Source organism: Podarcis cretensis (genome assembly GCF_951804945.1).
Source record: "Podarcis cretensis genome assembly, chromosome: 4".
In the NCBI taxonomy this organism is placed as follows: Eukaryota; Metazoa; Chordata; class Lepidosauria; order Squamata; family Lacertidae; genus Podarcis; species Podarcis cretensis.
Window position 1 is genome coordinate 19,937,040 of NC_137173.1, and position 23,194 is coordinate 19,960,233.

Genomic DNA, 23,194 nt, shown 5'->3' on the forward strand with positions numbered 1-23,194 from the left:
GAATGTCTGGCACTCCAGATGTTTCTGAACAAGTGTGTCCAATGGCCAGGGATCCTGGGAATTGTAGTTCGGTGACATCTGATGTGCCAAAAGGTTCCCCTTGCCTGCCCTCTGGTCTGTCACTCATGATGCTCATCTGGTACAGTACCTCCTACTAGATGTGAGCCAAGTGGAGGGAAAGCACCAGGGGAGGAGAGATTTATGGAAGGTAAGATGAAGATGGGGGGGAGCAGCACCCCTTACCTGTGCAGCCGATTAACATTGAAAACTGCACTGTTCCCCACATGTTGCTGACATGTGTGCTATCCACTATTGGTGTGGGGACCCTTTGGTCTTTGAGATGTTGCTGAACTTATTTGTGCTGTTATCTTCCTCACTGGGTCATGCAAACCACAATTTTGAATAATGCTCTGTATAGCGTTAGGTAGGGGGTGCCAGGGATGAATTTGTGGAACCATGGGGATAGTTGCTGAAGAGATTTGGGGCCACCGTTATACAGATTTACAGTGGTACCTTGGGTTAAGAACTTAATTTGTTCTGAGGACAGAAAATAGATGAAGATGGAAAGGAATTGCTGAAACAGTTAATTGAAGTGGAATACAAAAAGGGAGGCGTGAAGAAGTCAATGAAACAAGTGAATGAAAGTTAAGATTGAAAATATTGGAAGTGTTTTTAATTGTTTTTGTTTTGTTTTGTTAATTCAATGTTTTATTTGGTGTTTTTGTTTCTGTTTTTGTATTTTATTATATTGATTTGTTTAATTCTTTTTCTTTCTTTTTGTAATTTTTAAACTCTTAATAAATATTATTTATTTATTTTTTAAAAAAGAACTTAATTCATTCTGGAGGTCTGTTCTTAACCTGAAGCACCACTTTAGCTAATGGGGCCTCCTGCTGCTGCTGCGCCGCCACTGCACGATTTCTGTTCTCATCCTGAAGCAAAGTTCTTAACCTGAAGCACTATTTCTGGGTTAGCGGAGTCTGTAACCTGAAGCATATGTAACCTGAAGCGTATGTAATCTGAGGTACCACTGTATCCATTTTCTATGCACCGTGCATCGTTTCATAAACCAAAATGTTTCCTCCTTTGTTCTGTTACAGTAACGCAACACCAAACCAAAACTGCCTCAAAAATTAAACACTCCTGAACTTTGCACTCCTGCTGATTAAAAAAAAAGCCTGCCCCCACATGGAGCAAAACCCACTTCAGCCTCACCAAGTTGTATTACCTGAAAGGCAATTCCACTTTTAAAATGCTCTCAGTGAACAACATACAAAAGCACTCGCTCCACCAAGCAGTGGCAGAGCACATGAGGCAACAGGCACACACACAGGGTCTGTGTCCCTTTGGCAGTGACGGATTTCCATATAAGCTAAACAAGCTATAGCTTAGGGTTTCCACTCTCTTGGGGGCCCAAAAAATTTTATAGGAGAAAATAACTGGGCGTATATTTCCAAAATATAAGATTTTAAAAAACCAATAAAATAAAACCTACATACAGCAGCAGTGTTTTGTGTTGTCCTATTAGGTCCATAAATTACCACATACAGTGGTTCCTCGGGTTAAGTACTTAATTCGTTCCAGAGGTCCGTTCTTAAACTGAAACACCACTTTAGCTAATGGGGCCTCCTGCTGCTGCTGCGCCGCCGGAGCCCAATTTCTGTTCTCATCCTGAAGCAAAGTTCTTAACCTGAAGCACTATTTCTGGGTTAGTGGAGTCTGTAACCTGAAGTGTATGTGACCTGAAGCGTATGTAACCCGAGGGTCCACTGTAGCATATATTCCACACAAAAAACAGTGACAATTTGTTGTTGACAAAGGACAGCTGGACATATAAAGGACCCCATTACCTTCAGCAGCTTAGGGCAAGCATAGGCAAACTCGGCCCTCCAGATGATTTGGGACTACAACTCCTGTCACCCCTGACCACTGGTCCTGTTAGCTAGGGATGATGGGAGTTGTAGTCCCAAAACATCTGGAGGGCCGAGTTTGCCTATGCCTGGCTTAGGGCCTCATCAAAGCTAAATCCAGCCCTGCCCTTTGGAGAATAAAAGACACAGCGGAGAGTGCCATGCTTTAAGAAATAGGGTTTGTTCACCAATTTACACCTTCCGTCTCCATGGAAGAAGTCCAGACCTTACAGCATGCACATTTTCAGAGGCACAAGTACCCTTCAAGCTGCTCCCCTCAAAGATGGATCCCAGCCTCTACCCCCTCCTTCTTCCTCCTCCCAGGAATCCCTGCTTCAAAGCTCCATGTCCTGCCCCCTCAAACACACAGTTACCTTTGTGCCACCTGACTCCCCAGGCCAAAGGATGCGTCTATCAACACCTTTTTTTAAAAAAAATAACGCTAACAGATTTGCTCTTCTCCCAGCCATCCAGGCTGGTTTGCATAAGCCAGCTCAGGAATTCCCTGAATTTCCTCGTCTGGCACAATTCTATATTATCCATATCCCAAAATCCTAGCATTTATTCATTCCTAGTGTTTAGGGGGACACCCCCCTGCCTCCTCCCCCACCACCGTTCTATAAGCAATACATTCTATAGCCCAAGTCATCACCCAGTTTAACAGAAGCACCCTCAAGTGAGATGTTTGGGTCTCTCCAGCCAAAGATGCACGAAATGGTGTCTTCCAGGGAGGGCTGGCAAGAGCAACATCGCTGACCAAAAAACAACCGCATCCTGTCCTCCACCCACCCACTCACCCACCCCCTGCTTCCTCATGGAAGCGCCATGTTGCACCTCCTTCCTCCCATTAGTAATGAAATATCGCTGTTATGAAGAAACCTCAAATTAATCAAGCCCTGAGAGATCACACCATTTACCAACCATTTCAATGGAACTTCATCTGAGCTGACCACAAGCAGGCTGGGGGTTGAGTATTGCACAATCTACTTTTGCATGCAGCTTTCCAATGCGCTTTGATGCTGCCTTCCTTTATAGCCTAGTTTCAAATCATAGAACCTTTTAAGAATATATTCTCCACCAACAAGAAGCAGAAGGGAAGCGGCTTCGTCAGTATGGCTATCTGCTGGCGTATACCTAATGTCCGTGCATTTAATATCCATTGGTGGTAGGCTTCTCTATGTGTCACTTTTCCAGCTGGATTCAAGAACTTTGCTAGTGTAATAACTTTTAAACATTCTTAGCTTCGTGGTTTCTGGTAGTGTCTGATACACAGATTTCTAGCATTTATTGCATGTTGAGGACGAATATTGTATTTTTCCTTGTCGGCCGGGAAATGTGCATTTTTGAATTTGAGGTTTTGTGGGAGTGCCAGCTAGCAGACTTTTGAAGTGCTCTATCAGGTATTCTTCAGGTGCCCCTCCTCTACGTGTTAATGTTAAATTTCTAACAAAGGCATAGCAATCAGCTAGCTGCACCTGTTTGAATGGTGAGATTTATCGGCTACAATGCTCCGTTATCAGACAAAGCAGTTTTAAGATAAGTTTTGTGGGGTTTAAATGATGCATGGTTTGTCAATCACTGCGAACTCTGAAAAGCGTTCCGGCAATGAACCGCTGTTTATTTACAAACAGTAACTGAAATTCTGAAAACCACCGTTTTGAGGGGAAGCGACATTTGTTACAATTTGAAGAATTATTTGGGGAAAACAGAGAGAATGTGTTTTCAAGAGATAACAGGTCGTACGCCACTCCATAATTGTTACATTTTGCTCACATTGTAGAAACTCTGTCCATAAGTGGAAAAACTTAAAGTTTGAACGGAATGTAGATGTTTTTTGTTTGTGTAGTTTTAATTTGCTACTGGTTTCCCTCCCTTGCAACAAGCAGATCAGGTAGGTTTTGCTAAGGGACAGCGATTGGCCCATGAGACTAACTGAATACTCTAAGTGACTCAAACAAGCTTCTGATAGGGAGCAAAACACATTTCAATTTGCTTTTTGCTTTTTTTAGAAAAAAAAGAAAGGAAATGTCAGAGAGCAGCAGCGAAAGTATTATTTCAAAGAGGACTAATGCATAGCAGTTAAGTGGCACTCTGGAAAGTGAAACCGTTGTGCAGGGCAGTAAAAGGCTGTAATTATTAGTGCCCTGTATTTCAAATATGTGTTTAAATCAGTACAATCATAGACTTGTTTACTCAGCTATCACATATCAGTGGGGAATAATTGCCAGTGATTTTAATGCGGCTAAAGCAATGCAATTAGCTATAATGAAAATCAGCGCAACGGAATATGATGATTCGCACTCTGTCCTACCAGGCCCTCCCCCTGTTCTGCTCCACTGAAGGAGCCGATCACAGGACTGTGTGTAAGTTGTAGAGCTGCAAGCTTTAAATGGTTGATTAATCAGTTTATGAACCCTGATTGCTCCAGTTAAAAGGGAGAGGAAAGACCCTTGCTTGAGGCTTTGGAAAGCCAGTACCAGCCAGCTAGCTTCGGTAAGCAGTACTCATAAACAACACCCCATGGCCGCCCTTCTCTCTCAGGTGGGGCTGCTTAAATCACTAAGTCAATGAGTTCAATGCATTTTTAAAATTATTTCGACAGTGCATACATTTCATAGAGCAGAAAGGCAAAATATTGAATAGGGTGTTTCGGAAGGGTTTATTTACAGAACCTATCAGTTTTCTGAAACTTCTTTCTAGATCTGCAGAGGCACCCATGTTGCAGCTTTCCGAACAGATGGTTTTACAATCGACTTCTTATTGGAAAGATGAGAGATCGGACTCAGTACTCAGATGATAAGGGGGTCAGAGTTTTCTCTCTTTCTTTTTCTTTTTATAAAGAATACCGTTATTTATTTGCACGATTTACATGCTGTTTAAACCCAACCGTCTCTAAACCGCGCACAAAGAGTGCAGCACAAGGAAAACAAAGTAAGTCGAAACTATAATATCACCTATGTTTGCAACAGCCCCGTCAATTCCTATTTTTAGAAAGCTACCACGGGGTGGAACTTTGATCAAGCCCCCACAGCCACCTTTTCGGCCATAACTGGAACACTGACTCACCTCAAAAATTATCTCATTGGCCCTATTAATTTTGCCAAGCTCCACCTAAACGTCACTTTTTAAAACAAAAACAAAAACTCTCCCCCCCCCCCCCGCGCGCCCCAAATAGAGACTGGAACAACTCCTACCTTAGATAACTCAGATAGGGCGTGAAGAACTGAGGCAAGCCGTCTCTGAGGCCGGCGAACTGCTGCGGAGCGTGCAGGGCAAGCGGCTGGTAGAGGACCGGAGGCTGCGCGCCCGACGTGGAGGGCAAACTGAGGCTGTCCCTCTGCGCCCCGCAGCTGGTGGAGGCTTTGCAAGGCGCTGGTCCGTATGGGCCACCGGGGGCGGCGTCTGCAGCAGCAGCTGCAGCCTCTGCTTTGTAGAGAAAGGACTCGAACGAGGAACAGGGCGCCTCGGGAATGCCGCCCGTGCTATTCTTGGGCAGAGGAGGAAGCGGACTTGGAACCACGCTCGGAGGCGCGTAGTCTGAGCAAGGCATCGCTGGCGCTGCTGCTCCTGCTCCTGCTGCTCCTGCTGCCGTCGGCGGCGACTGCAAACTTTTGGCAGCCGAGTAAGAGCCGCTGCCGCTGCCGCTACCGCGACCGCCGCCGCTGTTGTTCTTAGCCGACGCAACCACCAGGCTTTCTTCCTTGATCCTGAGGTTGCGCTGAAAATCCCCGACGGAGCCGAACGCGTAAGGCGGCTGCGGCGGCTGCCCGTCTCTGGCCGAGTAAATGTGGTTTGTAAAATCCTGGAGGGTGCAAACGGACGGCGAGAGCGGGGTGCTCGCCTGCACGCCGAAGGGGAGCATTTCCTCGTACTCGTCCACGTCCAGCAGCTGCCGGGTCCTGGCGGCTACGTACGCCTGGTTGAGAGGGAGGATGGGCAGGTTGAACAGGTCGTGGGCGCTGGGCTGGTCAGCTGCCGCGACCCCCGGGTGCCCCTCGGGAGAAGCCTGGTTGCCGCCACTGGAGGAGGCGGTGGCGGCGGCGGTGGCGCCGTCCGATTCCTGCTCCGTCGAGCTCCGCTTTGCGAAGCCCTGCTCCCTGGAAAACGCCGAGGCGGCGGATCCTGGCGCCTTGCCCTTCGTACTTTTGAAAGGAGGCCCGTCCACATCTTTGAATGTCTTCCAGTGGGAAGAAGAGGCAACAACCGGAGAAGGTGACGTCGGCGCCTGTGGCAGCGAAGAGGCGTTTGCTGGCGCGTCCTCGCTTTGCCCGTCGGGGCGGCGGCTCATCTGCGCGCCGGAAAACTCGGGGATGTCCGAGCCAAAGAAAGACCACGTCGAGGGGCTCTCCGTGTTGCCTTGGCTGGAGGAGGGCGCCAGGAAAGTGTCCAGGACCCGGTCCAAGACGTCCACTGGGGATCCGCAGCCGTCCGGGAGCGAGGAGGAATCGCCGCCTTTCCTCTCTTCCGCCTCCTCATTCGGGGGGCACGACTGCTGCTCGTGGTCGTCTTCGTCCTCTTCTTCCCTCTCCTCCTCGTCCTCTTCTTCTTCCTCCTCGTCGCTACTTCTGGGATACAGCAGCCCGTCCAGAGACAGGTCTATGGCTTCCACCGTCTCCCGTCGGGCAAAGGGGCCGCGATCGGAGAGGAGGGGCGCCTGAAGAAGGTCCGCTCGATCCCGGATCGTGGTGGCGGAAGCAGACAGCTCCCTGGCATCCGCCTTCGTTTTCATTTCGCTTATGAGTAACCCTGAAGTTCGACGGGGCGGGCAAACGGATCCGAAAGTAGCGGCGGCGGCGGTGGTGCGGCTCGGCAGCTAAGCAGTGAGGGCACCGGCCTCTCCGAGGCTCCCTTTGCACATCTTGATTCCCCTTCGGGCGGTATTTGGATTCTGCTCTGTTAAATTTGCCCGGCGTGGCTCAGCGCCAGCTGCTACACTTCTCCTGTGGGAGAGGAGAAAACGTAACTCCAGATCTGTTTCCTCCCAGGAAGAGAAGAGGGCTTGGAGAAGAATCCGCGCGGAGGCGAGGGCGCAGAAGTTTCCCAACGCTGCTTTGCATCCAGCCGCCGCTCCGCTTTTGCAAGCGGATCTCTGTGCTGAGGTTCCTCGAACTCTCTGCACACAGACACACACGCCCCCAAACCACACCCCCTTTGTAGCTGTATTTTGCGAAGGCAGAACCCAGATGGCAGCAGGTGCTGCAACAAGTGGGGGGGGGAGCGCACGAGGCGCCGTGCAGAGCTCGGGACAGTCTGCTGCAGCCGCGTCGTGAATAAAATAAAATAAAAATCCCTACCCTCCGGGCAGGGCGCAACTAGGGCTCCACGCGTCGGTCCCCTGCGCACCTGTGTTTGGGAGACGAGGGAATTTCTCCTTTCCCCTCCCCTCCGGTGCGGACGTTCCGTCTGACCTCGGGGTGCAGATGCGTAATTGCGCGCGCGCGCTCTCCCTCGCTTGCCTGCACCGGTCCGCCGAGCAACAGGCAGCCAAAGGGGTCAGCCCAAACCCGGCGACCTGCGTTGGGAATGAGGGTCAGCAAACTGCTGGAACTCCTTCCACCCACCCCGGTCCTGACAGCCTGCCTGCCTGCAGATGAGCCCGAGCTCCGCGCTGCCTCCTGGTGGCCAAGCCCTGGTTCTGGGCTTTGGACGCGCTGGCTGCCCCCGAAGGTGCACGGATCCCGCAGACTCTGGGTCCTGCTTCTTCTAGCTCCTCCTCCTCCTCCTCCTGGTGATCTCCGCACATGCACACAGTCGTTAGCTGTTTCCCCTACCCCCCAAAAAAAATCTCTTTTCTGCATCTCCAGGATATGGGGGTTCTTCTTAGAAACCCACTGTGGCAGCCACTCCAGTATCAGAGCAGTGCAAGGTTCCAGAGGGTTTCAGGCACTTTGCCCAGCGTTTGGTTTCCTTGGAAAGAAGCAAGGGGGGATTTTTTTGCCCTGCTGTGCATAGGGAACCCTTTTTTTTGTAAAGTTGTGGGATCAAAGTTCATTACACTAATGCACTGTTAAGAAATAAAAGGATTAAACAGGCAAGGTCCTCTGTTGCAATTTGCAAGATCTCATCTGGGAGAGTATGAAGGCAGATATGGATTGTGTGTCAGCATTGCAAGTATATGGCATGAGTTAATGCAATAGTGAATAATTATTAGGAAACAGGTTAGTAATAGACACTGGCGGAGGAAGGGAGTGCGGTGGGTGCCCTGCCCCGGATGCACAACATGTGCACCGCTCCAGGTGTCGGAGCAGCTGGCTCCATCTCTGGTCTCCATCTCTGATCACGAGAATTTTGATTTCTCAGATCTTTATGTGTGTCTTATTATATCCTGCACATGCACAAAACAAAAACAATTTTGTTTAAAAAAAAGAACGAACGTGACAGTAAATAAACTAGTTTTCTGCAGCATGAAATTTGTCTATCTGTAGGTGGAGTCATACTTTTCTGTTAGAAACAGAACCAATCAAATTTATAAGACTGAAGTTGTTCCACTAGGGCAAGGAATTTCCTCTCCCTGATCTCCCCCTCTGCAAATCTGCGGTGGATTGTTGGGGTGATTTACGGGGCTGTGTGCTGTCGAAAGTGGCACCTCTGTGTCATGTTTTCCCTTTGCCTTTTTATGACGTGCAGTGAAAACTTTCCTTATGTCTTATGCCATCATGTTGTGCACTTCCTCCAATTCCACCAGCGACAGAAAAAAGAGGAAAGAGACTGGAGAACATACATTGTATACTTCACTATACCTTGTTGCAAGGAAGCCCTTGATGCGAAACAGCCATTTGCAGTCCAGACATTAGTCCTACATGTGGATAGCTGTATCATGAGCCCCGAGACATTGACGGGCTTGGGCTTGGATTGGCAGTCTGTGGTCAATGAGGAGAGGGAGGAGAAGGATCAAATGGGGGCTGAGAACAGGGAACAGAGGCTGGAAGGGGTAGCAGTCTAGGTGGGGAGGCAGGAATTATCCTGGGGAGAGCATAATACCCAGTGGAGTCTGGGGAGGGTATCAACCAACCTTTGTAAACAGCGCAAGTGGACTCAGAAGGGCCCAGGAAGTGCTTCTTCCACCAGGAACACACTCAACATATTCCATGGACACCTGCATCCTTGACATTCCCACAAGGCAGAGGGAGTAAGCTTGCCCTCCGCATTAAAAGCTTGGTGTGTCAGCGTGTTGGGACAACGTCATTGTTTCCATGCAGTTCTGAATGCCCTGCTCTAATCTTGGACTTCTTAAACCCAGATTCCTGCTTCTCGCTTAGCCAGTCACACTGTTCCTGTTGCCTATGTTAATTCACACTGTAATGGAGAATGCTTCGCTTACCTAAGTTAAACTTTTTAAAGCCTACAATTCATTCTTATCATGAAGTTGCACATCTACATGATGGACTCAACAACTAGCTGATTCAACCAACTTAGCATGTGTGCAATTCTCTCTTTGCAGTACGATCTGGAGTGTGTCACTGGGCATTTGCTGAATGTTGCCATTTTCCAGGGGCAATTAGTGGATTTTCTACTAAAGGTAAAGGTAAAGGGACTCCTGACCGTTAGGTCCAGTCACAGATGACTCTGGGGTTGCGGCGCTCATCTCGCTTTATTGGCCGAGGAAACCGGCGTTTGTCCGCAGACAGCTTCTGGGTCATGTGGCCAGCATGACTAAGCCGCTTCTGGCAAAACCAAAGCAGCGTATGGAAAGACCGTTTACCTTCCCGCTGGAGTGGTACCTAATTATCTACTTGTACTTTGTACTACTTGTACTTTGACATGCTTTCGAACTGCTAGGTTGGCAGGAGCAGGGACCGAGCAACGGGAGCTCACCCCGTTGCAGGGATTCGAACCACCGACCTTCTGATCAGCAAGTCCTAGGCTCTGTGGTTTAACCCACAGCGCCACCCGCATCCCTGGATTTTCTACTCTTGCACAACAAACCCACTCGCCCCAAAATGGACCTTTTTGCAAGGAAAGCAGCGGAAAAATGCAGCGGGAATTGTGGGGTAACAATTGATGGATGCATCATATAACCAGCCATAAACATATAAAAAGGAAAGCTCAATAAACAGCTGGTGTCATATAAACTCCCCGCGAATTTTGTACAAATAGATCTGGATGAATGCTCAAAAAACAGATTGTCTGGAAGCAACCACAGATTCTCCCTCCTACCTTTTAATAGTTGCTTTCATGGGGCTCTAGCCTGCCTGAGGCAAAGTTTATCGCTCTGTCTCCTGTAAATCATGTCCCAGATTTTTTAAGGGATACGTTGTGTGTTTGTATGGTATTCAACCAATTCGGTGGTTCAATGGAATATGCCTAGCCTGAGCCGCAGACTTGGAGAGGAGACCACCAGACACTGAAGCACAATTCATTGCATGCCAGCTTCTGATACTTGTTTTCTCTGTTCAAAGACTTCTCCCATTTAGTTCCAGCAAAGGGGAGGTGGTCTGCTAGGTCCGTGTTTTCCAACCGGGGGCCATAGGGCTCTCTGGGGGACCCCAGGATATTCCAAGGGGGCCACAGGTGGACATTACATAAAAGGGGGACATGAAACTAGGGGGCCACAGAGGGAAGTGAGAAGAAAAGAAATCATTTTTAAAAGAATCCTGATTGGCTATCTGCTTAGCCAATCACAAGCAGGTAAGGGGGCAGGCCCACCAGGTAGCAGCCAACCAGGGGGCGGCCAAGTGCTTCTTTTTGCCACATGCATATTCTTGGCGCAGTCTTGATTTGCTTCCATGGGAAGAGGGCAACCACTGAGGCTTCTGTTTTGACCATTTCTTGTAGCTGCCACCAGTGCTGGGCCAGGTGGCAGCCTGGGCCTGACTCCGCAAGGCATGGGGCGAAATCCACCCCAGCGCCTAGCTGAGCAGGGTCATCTAGTTCTGCTGAGTTTCATCCAGTAAATAACTAAGTGCCTACTCAGAAGAAAGCCACACTGAGTTCAGTGGGCCTTACTCCCAGGTAAAGGTGTGGGGGGCTATAGTGTTTTATCTAGGCAGCCAGGGCTCCTCCAGACTACAAGATCTTTTTCACCAGGTCAGTGAGGACCACTTGCTTTTTAAAATTCTCCCATACAGTGGTACCTCGGGTTAAGTACTTAATTCGTTCCAGAGGTCCATTCTTAACCTGAAACTGTTCTTAACCTGAAGCACCACTTTAGCTAACAGGGCCTCCTGCTGCTGCCGTGCTGCCAGAGCACGATTTCTGTTCTTATCCTGAAGGAAAGTTCTTAACCTGAAGCACTATTTCTGGGTTAGCAGAGTGTGTAACCTGAAGCGTATGTAACCTGAAGCGTATGTAACTGCACCTTTTGCAGACCCCCCCCCCAAGTGTCCCTATTTTCCAGGGACAGTCCTGGATTTACAGAAGTCATCCCAGTTTCTGATTTGATCCCAGAATGTCCTGCTTTTCCTTAGGACGTCATTATTTTCACCAAAGAAATGTTGAAGGGTATGGAGTTATCCGACCCCTGAGCCATCTGAAGGCAGCCCTGTATAGGGAAATTTCTTTAATGATTAATTATGTTTTTATATATGTTGGAAGCCACCCAGAGTGGGCGGGGTATAAATAGTAAAATTTTTATGCGATACGACGTCCCTATGTTCATGGGAGAAATGTTGGAGGGTATGCTTTTGGACTGTTATCTGTAGGTTTTCCCCTCTGTGTCAAATAAATGTTGTTTACTTTTTATAATACATGGAAGATGGATCTCGCTTGGGAGGTTCTGGACTCTCCTTCCTTGGAGGTTTCTAAGCAGAGGTTGGACTGCCATCTATCATGAATGCTTTAGCTGAGTTTCCTGCATTGCAGGGAGTTGCACTAGAAAGATGTCTTCAGATGTCTTCTAAAAGTCTGGTAGTTGTTGTTCTCTTTGACATCTGGTGGGAGGGCATTCCACAGGGAGGGCGCCACTACCGAGAAGGCCCTCTGCCTGGTTCCCTGTAACTTGGCTTCTCGCAGTGAGGGAACCGCCAGAAGGCCCTTGGTGCTGGACCTCAGTGTCCGGGTAGAACGATGGGGGTGGAGACGCTCCTTCAGGTATACTGGACCGAGGCCGTTTAGGGCTTTAAAGGTCAGCACCAACACTTTGAATTGTGCTCGGAAACGTACTGGGAGCCAATGTAGGTCTTTCAAGACCGGTGTTATACGGTCTCGGTGGCCGCTCCCTGTCACCAGTCTGGCTGCTGCGTTCTGGATTAGTTGTAGTTTCCGGGTCACCTTCAAAGGTAGCCCCATGTAGAGTGCATTGCAGTAATCCAAGCGGGAGATAACCAGAGCATGCACCACTCTGGCGAGGCAGTCCACAGGCAGATAGGGTCTCAGCCTGCGTACCAGATGGAGCTGGTACACAGCTGCCCTGGACACGGATTTAACCTGTGCCTCCATGGACAGCTGTGAGTCCAAAATGACTCCCAGGCTGCGCACCTGGTCCTTCAGGGGCACAGTTACCCCATTCAGGACCAGGGAGTCCTCCACACCTGCCCGCCTCCTGTCCCCCAGAAACAGTACTTCTGTCTTGTCAGGATTCAATCTCAATCTGTTAGCCGCCATCCATCCTCCAACCGCCTCCAGACACTCACACAGGACCTTCACTGGTTCTGATTTGAAAGAGAGGTAGAGCTGGGTATCATCTGCATACTGGTTCTCTCATTTCCCCTCATAATGTTTTTTTGCAAGCCTTGGGGTTCTCCCAAGTCTACCTATACCTCCCTCTTGTGTGTGGATGACAAAGCTTTGGCTGCATAAGCACCCGCACACAGAAAACGGGTTCTCTATTAGTATATAGAAGATATTTATCTCTCTCCTTTCTACTCCTTCCAAGGTGGCTATTAAGCACCCAGGGCACATCATATTGTTCAATCTAGCCAATGGCCACGCTCCTTTAACAAAGGACATCGGGTCTTGTTTCAGGCGGCATCACAACAACGTGAGACAACGGAACACAAAACGAGGACTGTGTTCTCTGTAGCTTCTTCTCCACAGACAAGACTATTTTAAGCTGAAAGGTACATTTCAGTATTTCCTTTCTAAGCAAGCTGAAGACATTTTCCCAGCTCTGAGCAGCATAAGAGCTTTTCTCAAATCGGCCCTGGAAAGATCAGCTAATAATGTTCTAGGACGAGATGAAACTTTCATTAAATACCTGGCTGATTCTTCACTAGCAGATCTTGTGGCTAGAGCATAGATTGAATGAAGATGCTGGTTGGTTTTTCACACACACACACAGGGGGGGACTTTTATTTATTTTAAATCTAGCATGGGGAACTGCTGGCCCTCCAGATGTTGTTGAATTCCAACTCCCATCATCTCTGATCCACAGTTCTGAGGGCTGTGGCTGATGGAAGTTTCCACATCCCTGTTCTAGGCAAACAACTTATAAGAAAACCATATATTTGACAACTGGAACTACTTTCTGGGCCAAAGTGGGCATTGTAAGAACACTTGACTGTTTTTCTTGGGAGGGTGGTGGATCTCCAGAAGTCTGTCCTGAGCTGCATGTGGCTTTCAGTCGAAAATTAAAATAAATGTATGTATTGGAAGAAGGGCTTTTTTCAGCCGTAACTCACCAGAACTCAGTTCTGGCACCTCTCAGGTGTGCGCCATTGCCTTTATAAAAGAACAGTTCATTGTGAGCTCCAGCACCTCTTTTTCTAGAAAAATAGCACAGATTGGAAGTGTTCCTACTTCTGAACACCAGTTGAATGTGTCCACACTCCAGAAACGCCTAAGATACTTTTAAAGACTTCATTATCCAAGTAAGATGGATCATAAAACTCTCATATTTCAGAAATAAGACCTGCTTGTAAACTTCAGATTTTGCTAGGATTCAGAGTTTTTCCAAACACAATAGATGGATGATGTTCCATCTGCAGCTAGCCATATCACATTCAAATGTGTGTGTTTTTCAGCCATCCTAGCCAAAAAGCAGATTCCCCAAGTTTCAATGTGTTCAGATTTGCTTGTGGGACATTTCACTGTGTAGGCTACGTTGAGAAAAACAAGTAATTCATCAACTGCGAGTGTCTATGCAATGATTTGCAGCTGGCTCCTGCCAGGATGAATCTTGCACACAGCAGTCTTCTTAATAGTATTTATATATATATATAAAGTAAAGGTTAAAATCTCAACCTGGAGATTCTAGGTCAGACCTAGAGGTCTGGGAACCCTAGCCCAATTCCCTACTGTTCTTCCGTCACACCCACCTTGGGTGTTCTTGCCTGGAGGTTCTTGGTCTCTTATAATTCCTCTTCCTTCTGTGGACAGAGGACAGAGAGAGAAAGTATGAGTAGGAAAAATTGTACAGAGGTAAAATTTACATTCTCTGCTCCACCCACTTTTGCAACTGGCCCTGTTCGCCACCAGCATGTGGGGGGAAACGAATCAGCCTGAAAAAGATTCCCTACCCTTGGTCTAAAAACATCACCATCATTTAAAAATGTATAGTTTATGACATACCTCTATTTCAGCCTTTAAAGGTAAAGGGACCCCGACCATTAGGCCCAGTCGTGACTGACTCTGGGGTTGCAGCGCTCATCTCGCTTTATTGGCCGAGGGAACCAACGTACAGCTTCTAGGTCAAGTGGCCAGCATGACTAAGCCGCTTTTGGCAAACCAGAGCAGCACAGAGAAATGCCGTTTACCTTCCCGCTGGAGCGGTACCTATTTATCTACTTGCACTTTGATGTGCTTTCGAACTGCTAGGTTGGCAGGAGCTGGGACCAAGCAACAGGAGCTCACCCCATTGTGGGATTCGAATGGCTGACCTTCTGATCCTTAAGCCCTAGGCTCTGTGGTTTAACCCATAGCGCCACCTGCGTCCCTTTCTCAGCCTTTACATTTTTTTACATTTAAACTTTTTTTTGATAGAAACAAACCCTGCAAAGTGAAACCCAAGTGAAATAAAGTCAAAAGCCCACTTTTAATTGTATTTTATTTACACTTTATTAAATCTGCAAAACAGATTCTGGAAATGATTTGGGGATCTGGGTAATATTTCAAAGCAGCATCTTATCAAAAACAGGGAGGTGAATGTGACATGTTGAAGGACTGAGCAAGACCCATAAATCTCCCAGATGATGAACAGAAGACTGAATGATTTATAAATAGTGCCCTGGAGTAGTTTTGAAAATCATTGAAAGGAAGAAAAAAATGGAAGCAGAAAAATGCTATTTACACGGGTTCAGCAGCTATGGCCCCTTTCGGACAAAGATGACTTCGCCACTACTCCATGCTCTGGTAATTTACAGACTGGATTATTCCAACACACTCTATGTGGAGCTGCCCTTGAAGACAACTCTGAAACTTCAATTTGTCCAAAATGCAGCAGCCAAAATGTTGGCTGGGCTTTCACTTCAAGAATGAGTTTGTTACTGATAAACAGGATGCTAGCGATGCTTTTAAAATGTGTGTGCTTTGGTCCTAGAATTGCTATTCATCACCTTCCAACTTCCTGTCCTCTGAGGCTGAAGCTCGGAATCAGAGGCAGAGATGCATGTTGGCCATAGCTGTCAGCTTTTCCCTTTTCTTGCAAGGAATCCTATTCGGAATAAGGGAATTTCCCTTTAAAAAAGAGAACAGTTGACAGCTATGAAGTTGGCTGCAGATGAGGGCACAGATTTCTATGTCACTAAGGAAGGGTGAATTCATCAGTTTTGCTTTCTATCAACTTCTCAGAGTGTGTGTGAGTGTCTGAGGGCCCTGCTCTTGCCGCTTACCATCTACCTGGTCCAGGGCGGGGCCTGAAGCCTCACAGGGACTGCTGCATTCTGCTGCCCAGGAGGACTCTCCTGTGTGAGTGTCTGGGGGCCCTGCGCCTTCCTGCCACTTACCACCTGGCCCAGGGCAGGGCCTGACGGGCCTCACTAGGACAGTTGCTGTTACTGCTGGAGGGGTGCAGAGTGCTTTTAAAATGTTTTTAAAAATTTCTTTTGAATTTTTTGTATGTGGGGTGGGTGGGGGTGGGATGGATGTTTATTGGGCCTGGGAATTTGTTTGATTTTACATTTTTGTAATTTTTACTGTTTTTTGTTTGTATTGTTTTATTGGTGTTTTTTTAAGGTGTTATTTTGTTCTTAAGGGGAGGGGTCAGGGCTGCCGGGGAGTAGGTCCCAGCCAACAAAATGGCTGGGGCATGTTCCACAGGGGGGGATGCACTGGGACAACCGATCTCAGTGATCACGGGTAGGAGGGGGAGTTACGCTAAGACCAGACCATGTCATTACAGAGGAGGCAGGTTTAGTTGTTGTCTGAGGACTATCCCTGCCTCCGGGTCTGATCCTGACCGGATGGATACTAGAATCAGCAAGGGATACCCACATGACCTGAAGGTGCTGCTGTGCAATGCCAGGTCAATGATTCATAAGACCACTGCCATCCATGACTTGATCATGGATGGAGGACTTGACCTGGCATGTGTAACAGAGACTTGGTTGGATGAAGCAGATGGGCCTGTCCTTGCCGCCGCTTGTCCACCAGGTTTCTCTTATGCACAGCAACCCAGGTCATGTGGGCGGGGAGGGGGGGTTGCAGTGATTTTTAGGAAGTCATTAGTTTGCACCAGGCGTCCTATTGGGAAGACCCAGTTTTCCGAGTGCATGTTCTGGAAGTTGGGCAATAGGCGCAGTACAGGATTCCTTTTGGTGTACCGACCTCCCCGCTGCATCAAGGATTCCCTGCCCGAGCTGCTTCAGGTTGTGGCGGATGTTCTCCTGGAGACACCTAGCTTGGTTGTCCTAGGGGATTTTAACATCCATGCCGACACGACCTTACAAGGGGCCGCTCGGGACTTAGTGGAAAGCATGGCCTCCATGGGGCTGTCCCTGAATAAGTCTGGCCCAACCCATAGCCGCGGACATACCTTGGACCTGGTGTTTACCTCTATGGATGTTGGTGATCTGACACTAAGTAAAAGCGAAACGAGACTTCCGGGTCGGCGCCATCGCCGAATGGCGGACTCCCTCCGAGCTCCGGAGGGAGTCGGCTGGGTAGGGGTCGGGTCCTGCCGTGCCGGCGACGCGGGGACCCTTAAAAACCATGGGCGGAGATGCCCATGGACTTGGTGACTCGGCGGGCACCGTTTGCGCCCCCCCGACCCACGAAGGAGCCTTTTTAAAGGCTGCGGAGCGGGTGACGGGGGGGTGTGGTGCTGTGAGTCCAATGCTTCCCCTGCCCAGCGAAGCCGCATGCCATTCGGCGGAGAGCAACGACTTCTTCTTTGAAAATTTCGGATTTGGACTAAAAGGAACAACCCGTGAGTAAATTGATTGGACTTAAAAGGGAAATTTGATCTTTGAATTTGGAGCGAGCGGGGGGAGTGCAAAAAGGAAGTCCCCCCCCCCTGTTGTAGATGGCTCAACGCAAGGATTTGACAACTAAGATCGAGAGATGAACTTGTTTACCTGAAAAAAAAATTTAACTTCACGAAGGGAAATTACAATAATTGTGCTGGAGGAGAAGACTGATTTGTGGGAACTAAAGTGCAACCCCCCCCCGGGAACCAGGAACGATCCGCTATGAGAGACTGGTGAAGAGACACAGAAACTTTGACAGCTGTCAAAGTAGCTGTCAAAGCAGGAAAATAAAAGAGAACTTTGTTACGATGGCTTTGCTGGTTAGATTTGTTACAATTTGGACATAAATTATTGGAAATAAAGGCAACAAGTTATTTGACTTTTGGGTCTGATTTTGAAAGAAATTAAGTTACCATATTCCCTCTAGAGGGAGGCTGGGACATTGCAACAGTAGCAGCAAGTGGAAAAATACTATGAATTTGAGCAGGATCTGTTATCTCTTGGGAAAGCTGCAAAAACGAAGCATTATTTTGTCTACAGAGGTTTCTATACTAAAGGAGACAATGGATTTATCTATTGAAGAAAGGAAGGGACTTGACGCAAGTTATGTTCCTGAATAACAAAAGCCTCTGTGGAGAACAAGAAGTTTCTGAATTAGAAGGTTTCTGCAGCAGAACAGGAAAAAGCAACCTGAGGAATAAGAGCTGGACCAAATTTGAAGCTGGAGTATTTGGAACATCCAGACTTTAAAAGGGCCAAGAAATAGAATTTAAGTTAGACTCTTAAACATAGAGGTCTGGATGGAAGAACAATGACTTTTTCTGAGAGTTTTTTCGAGATTGGACTTTCTGAAATTAAAAGCTATCAAAAGACGGCAAAGTGGAGTTGAGATATAGACGTGGATACACCAGGCTGGCAGTAGACAATGGATGAACTTTGGAGATTGGAACCGGGGAATGGGGGGGGGAGAGATTTGGAATCCAAAGGCTGTAAAATTATATATTATTTCTTTCTTTTCTTTTTTCATGTCTGTTGTTTGAAAATAGGGGAATTCGTGGAAGGAAAATGGGGTCGATCTTAGGGAATTATATAAAATATAAGGAGAAATGGTTCATTAAGATAAATAAGATAAATTAATTTGGAATAAATGGGTTATTTAAAATTACAAATAAGGATTTAAAATTTGGGGTAAGAATCTGTGGAATCAATTTAAGGGAAATGGAATACAAGAGGGGGAGGGGGGAAGTCCGGGAAAGATGCCACTGAAACCAAGTGTAAATCATATCTGTTTTTTCTTTCTTTCTTGCTATCTTTCCTTTTTATTCTGGAAAATTTTTAATAAATATTATTTTTTTAAAAAAAAAGTAAAAGCGAAACGAAAGAAGTGCCATGGTCAGATCACTTCCTGGTGCAACAGGACTTCTCTGCAACCCATCCCCTCTGCAGGGAGGTGGGACCGATTCGGATGGTCCGCCCCCGCCACTTAATGGATCCAAATGGTTTCCAGAGAGTGGTAGGGGATGCTTTATCCCATGTTGATGGCCTTTCAGCCGATTCCCTGGTGGCCCGCTGGAATGTGGAGTTAACCAGGGCTATTGACTGTTTGGCTCCGAAGCGCCCTCTCCGATTGCATGGAGCCCGGACAGCCCTGTGGTTTTCCATGGATCTGAGGGCAATGAAACAATTGTTGAGACGGCTAGAGCGCCGGTGGCGGATAACTCATTCCAAATCTGACCGGACACAGGTTAGAGCTCAACGTCGAGCCTACCAAGTGGCGATAGCGACGGTGAAGAAGACTTTCTTCGCCGCCTCTATTGCATCTGCAGAAAACAGCGGCAGGAGACTTTTTCAGGTGGTTCACAATTTAGCGGAATCACCTGCAACATCGGGGCCCAGTACGGGCCACATGATCTCCTGCAATGATTTTGCAAAGTTTTTTGCAGATAAAATCGCTCAGATTCGGGAAGAAGTAGACTCCATCGTGGGAGCAGGGCCAGGGCAGGAGAGTGCTAGAGTCCTGTCTAGTCAAGTTGTGTGGGATCAATTCCAATCTGTTACCTCTGAGGATGTGGACAGTTTGCTTGGACGAGTGAAGCCAACCACCTGTCTCCTGGATCCTTGCCCATCCTGGCTTATAAAAGCTAGCCGGGAAGGACTGGGCGATGGGCTTCGTGGGGTGGTGAATGCTTCCCTCCATGAGGGAGCCTTCCCAGACCCGCTGAAAGAGGCGGTTATTAAACCGCTTCTTAAAAAACCATCTTTAGATGCGGCCACGATGGCCAATTATCGCCCAGTCTCAAATCTTCCATTCTTGGGCAAGGTGATTGGAAGAAGCGGACCATTTGGATCCCTTCCAGTCGGATCCAGTTCTGGACCATCTTAAGGGGCTGGGAGCTGGGGGCACTGTCATACAGTGGTTCTGCTCCTTCCTCCTGGGCCGTGTTCAGAAAGTGGTGGTGGGGGATGAGTGTTCAGACCCCTGGTCTCACTTGTGGGGTGCCTCAGGGTTCTGTCCTCTCCCCCATGCTTTTCAACATTTACATGCAGCCACTGGGAGAGATCATCAGGAGGTTTGGGCTGGGTGTTCATCAGTATGCGGATGATACCCAGCTCTACCTCTCTTTTAAATCAGAACCAGTGAAGGCGGTGAAGGTCCTGTGTGAGTGTCTGGAGGCGGTTGGAGGATGGATGGCGGCTAACAGATTGAGGTTGAATCCTGACAAGATAGAAGTACTGTTTTTGGGGGACAGGAGCCGGGCAGGTGTAGAGGATTCCCTGGTCCTGAATGGGGTAACTGTGCCCCTGAAGGACCAGGTGCGCAGCCTGGGAGTCATTTTGGACTCACAGCTGTCCATGGAGGCACAGGTCAAATCTGTTGGTTTCTGCTCTCTTCACTGTGCAGCGAAATGCTTGTCACAAGACAATGTTTACATTCCAGTCAGAGTTGCTGTTGGAGTTTCTCACGGGAAAGGAGACTGGATGTGACGTACACTGGTTTCCTGTTTTTTTCACTGTTCACACAGTGTTCTCTCCGTGCTTTAGAGGAGAGAGGATGCTTTCTCTGCTCTGGCAGAGGCAAGATGTTTTTCTGTAATCTACCAGCTTTGAAGTAATATAGAGTATGTGGCACGTACTCCTCATCATTCCGCTGTGCTTGGGACACTGCAAATTCAACAAAATCTGTATCCAGGGCAGCTGTTTACCAGCTCCATCTGGTACGCAGGCTGAGACCCTACCTGCCTGCAGACTGTCTCACCAGAGTGGTGCATGCTCTGGTTATCTCCCGCTTGGACTACTGCAATGCGCTCTATGTGGGGCTACCTTTGAAGGTGACCCGGAAACTACAACTAATCCAGAATGCGGCAGCTAGACTGGTGACTGGAAGCGGCCGCCGAGACCATATAACACCGGTCTTGAAAGACCTACATTGGCTCCCAGTACGTTTCCGAGCACAATTCAAAGTGTTGGTGCTGACCTTTAAAGCCCTAAATGGCCTCGGTCCAGTATATCTGAAGGAGCGTCTCCTCCCCCATCGTTCTGCCCGGACACTGAGGTCCAGCTCCAAGGGCCTTCTGGCGGTTCCCTCACTGCGAGAGGCCAAGTTACAGGGAACCAGGCAGAGGGCCTTCTCGGTAGTGGCGCCCGCCCTGTGGAACGCCCTCCCATCAGATGTCAAAGCGATAAACAACCACCTGACATTCAGAAGACATCTGAAGGCAGCCCTGTTCAGGGAAGTTTTTAATATGTGACATTTTAGTGTATTTTTCATCTTTGTTGGAAGCCGCCCAGAGTGGCTGGGGAAACCCAGCCAGATGGGCAGGGTACAAATAAATTATTATTATTATTATTATTATTATTATTATTATTATTATTATTCCATTCTTTCTTTCTTTCTTTTTAAATTTTTATTAAATTTTAGTAATACAGAAAAAGAAAAAGAAATGCACCTTTGTATGCAAAGACATACAAAAATAAGGCTACTATTTAAAGGTAAAGGTAAAGGTACCCCTGCCCGTACGGGCCAGTCTTGACAGACTCTGGGGTTGTGCGCCCATCTCACTTAAGAGGCCAGGGGCCAGCGCTGTCCAGAGACACTTCCAGGTCACGTGGCCAGCGTGACATCGCTGCTCTGGCGAGCCAGAGCCGCACACGGAAACGCCATTTACCTTCCCGCTGGTAAGCGGTCCCTATTTATCTACTTGCACCCGGAGGTGCTTTCGAACTGCTAGGTTGGCAGGCGCTGGGACCGAGCAGCGGGAGCGCACCCCGCCGCAGGGATTCGAACCACCGACCTTTCGATCGGCAAGTCCTAGGCGCTGAGGCTTTAACCCACAGCGCCACCTGCGTCCCAAGGCTACTATTTACATACACATAAATCCTTCCCACCCCTTAACTTTCCACCACCACACCCTTTGACTCCCCTCCACAACATCTCAACTTCCTTATCTTATAGATTTGATACCATCACTGCAGTTTTAAAATTTTAAATTTGGATCTCATTATGACATTCCTAATTAATATTTTCTACTTTACTCCTTTAATCTAAGCATATAAACATATTCTTTCTTGAACCGTGTTTGTCCATGTATTCTTCGAAGCATTGCCATTCTAGTCTGAGTTTTTGGTTTGTCTGTCTTCTTATGTATGCAGTTAGCTTTGCCATTTATACAAATTGACTTAATTTGTATAGCCAGTCTTCTCTTGTGGGTATTACTTCGCTCTTCCATTTGCTGGCATATACTCTCCTGGTGGTGGCTGTAGCATATAAGAAAATTCCTTTCTTTTTTTGTGGTATGTCTTTTCCCAATAAACCTAATAAATATGCCTCTGGTTTCTTTTGTAAAGATGTTTTTAACATATATTTTTTTAGTTCTTCATGAATCATACCCCAGTAGGTCTTGTTTTTTTTGCAGCTCCACCAGATATGGAGCAATATTCTTTCCAGCGTAAATTTCCAGCATAAATTAGACTTCTGTTTATAAATTTTGGCAAGCTTGAAGGTGTTAGGTACCACCTGAAAAACATTTTCTTGAAATTCTCAGAGTTCCATTGTTAAGTTCAGCTCTCCACATTTCTACAACAATCCCCACGAAAATTGGTCAGCATTTTATTGCAGTTTTCCCATAACACAGTGGTACCATGGTACTTAAATGGCTTGGCTCCCAAACAAATCACCCTGAAAGTCGCAAACGCAGAAGTAAGTGTTCCAGTTTGCAAACATTTTCTGGAAGCTTCCATGGCTTCCAATTGAGTGCAAGAAGCTCCTGTGGCCAATCAGAAGCCACGCCTTGGTTTTTGAACCGTGTCGGGAGTTGAATAGACTCCCGGAATGGATTAAGTTTGAGAACCAAGGTATAGAGATTTGTGTGTGTACGCAAAGCAATTTCTCCACATTTTTTTTGCATGTTATTTTCATTCATATGTATAGTTATGCCCATTTAATTATATGCAAAGTTATGCCCATTTAATTCTAGAGTATGCATTTTCAGCTGGAAATTCAGAGAATTTGCATAATTTTCAAATTGCAAAATTCAGAGAAGGGAAAATTGTGAAGGGTGTCTGTGTTTCAGTTTGCATAGCATTTCGCAAAGTGCAGATGAGGTCAGTTTTACATTAAATATGAGCTGCCTCAAATTTACCTCCTATTCCTGGGCACCATACAGCTCAAAACTTGCCATCAGGATCAGTAAGCATCTCTTGATGGAGCAATAGGGGTCTTCTGAATCTAAAAGAGAACCCATATTTTCACCAGTGAAATGTTGGCAGGTACAATGGCTTTTCAAAACACAACATTAGCACTTACGGGAAGGAATTGTGCAGCCCAGTCCTATTTGCTCATTCATTAAAGATGTCTCCACCAAACGGTGCTCAAGCAGCTAACTCATGCAACACAATAAAAGCAGTGGTAAAATGAACAACAGCCTTGCGAGGTAGGTTAGCCTAAGAGTTGCTGACGGGCCCAAGATTGTGAAGTGGTTGATAAATCTGTAAAAGAATAATAAT

The 23,194-nt window shown here is 47.4% G+C and overlaps 1 protein-coding gene across 1 annotated transcript in view; it reads right to left on the reverse strand.

Annotated features, from left to right (window-relative positions):
- Positions 1-7,799, reverse strand: part of PGR (progesterone receptor) — a 57,719-nt gene extending 49,920 nt beyond the window's left edge. Inside the window, exon 1 of the mRNA XM_079973542.1 lies at positions 5,105-7,799. Within this exon, the coding sequence (XP_079829668.1) occupies positions 5,105-6,639 (1,535 nt within the window). The 5' untranslated portion in view covers positions 6,640-7,799. The remainder of the gene's footprint in view (positions 1-5,104) is intronic.
- Positions 7,800-23,194: the final 15,395 nt, after the last annotated feature.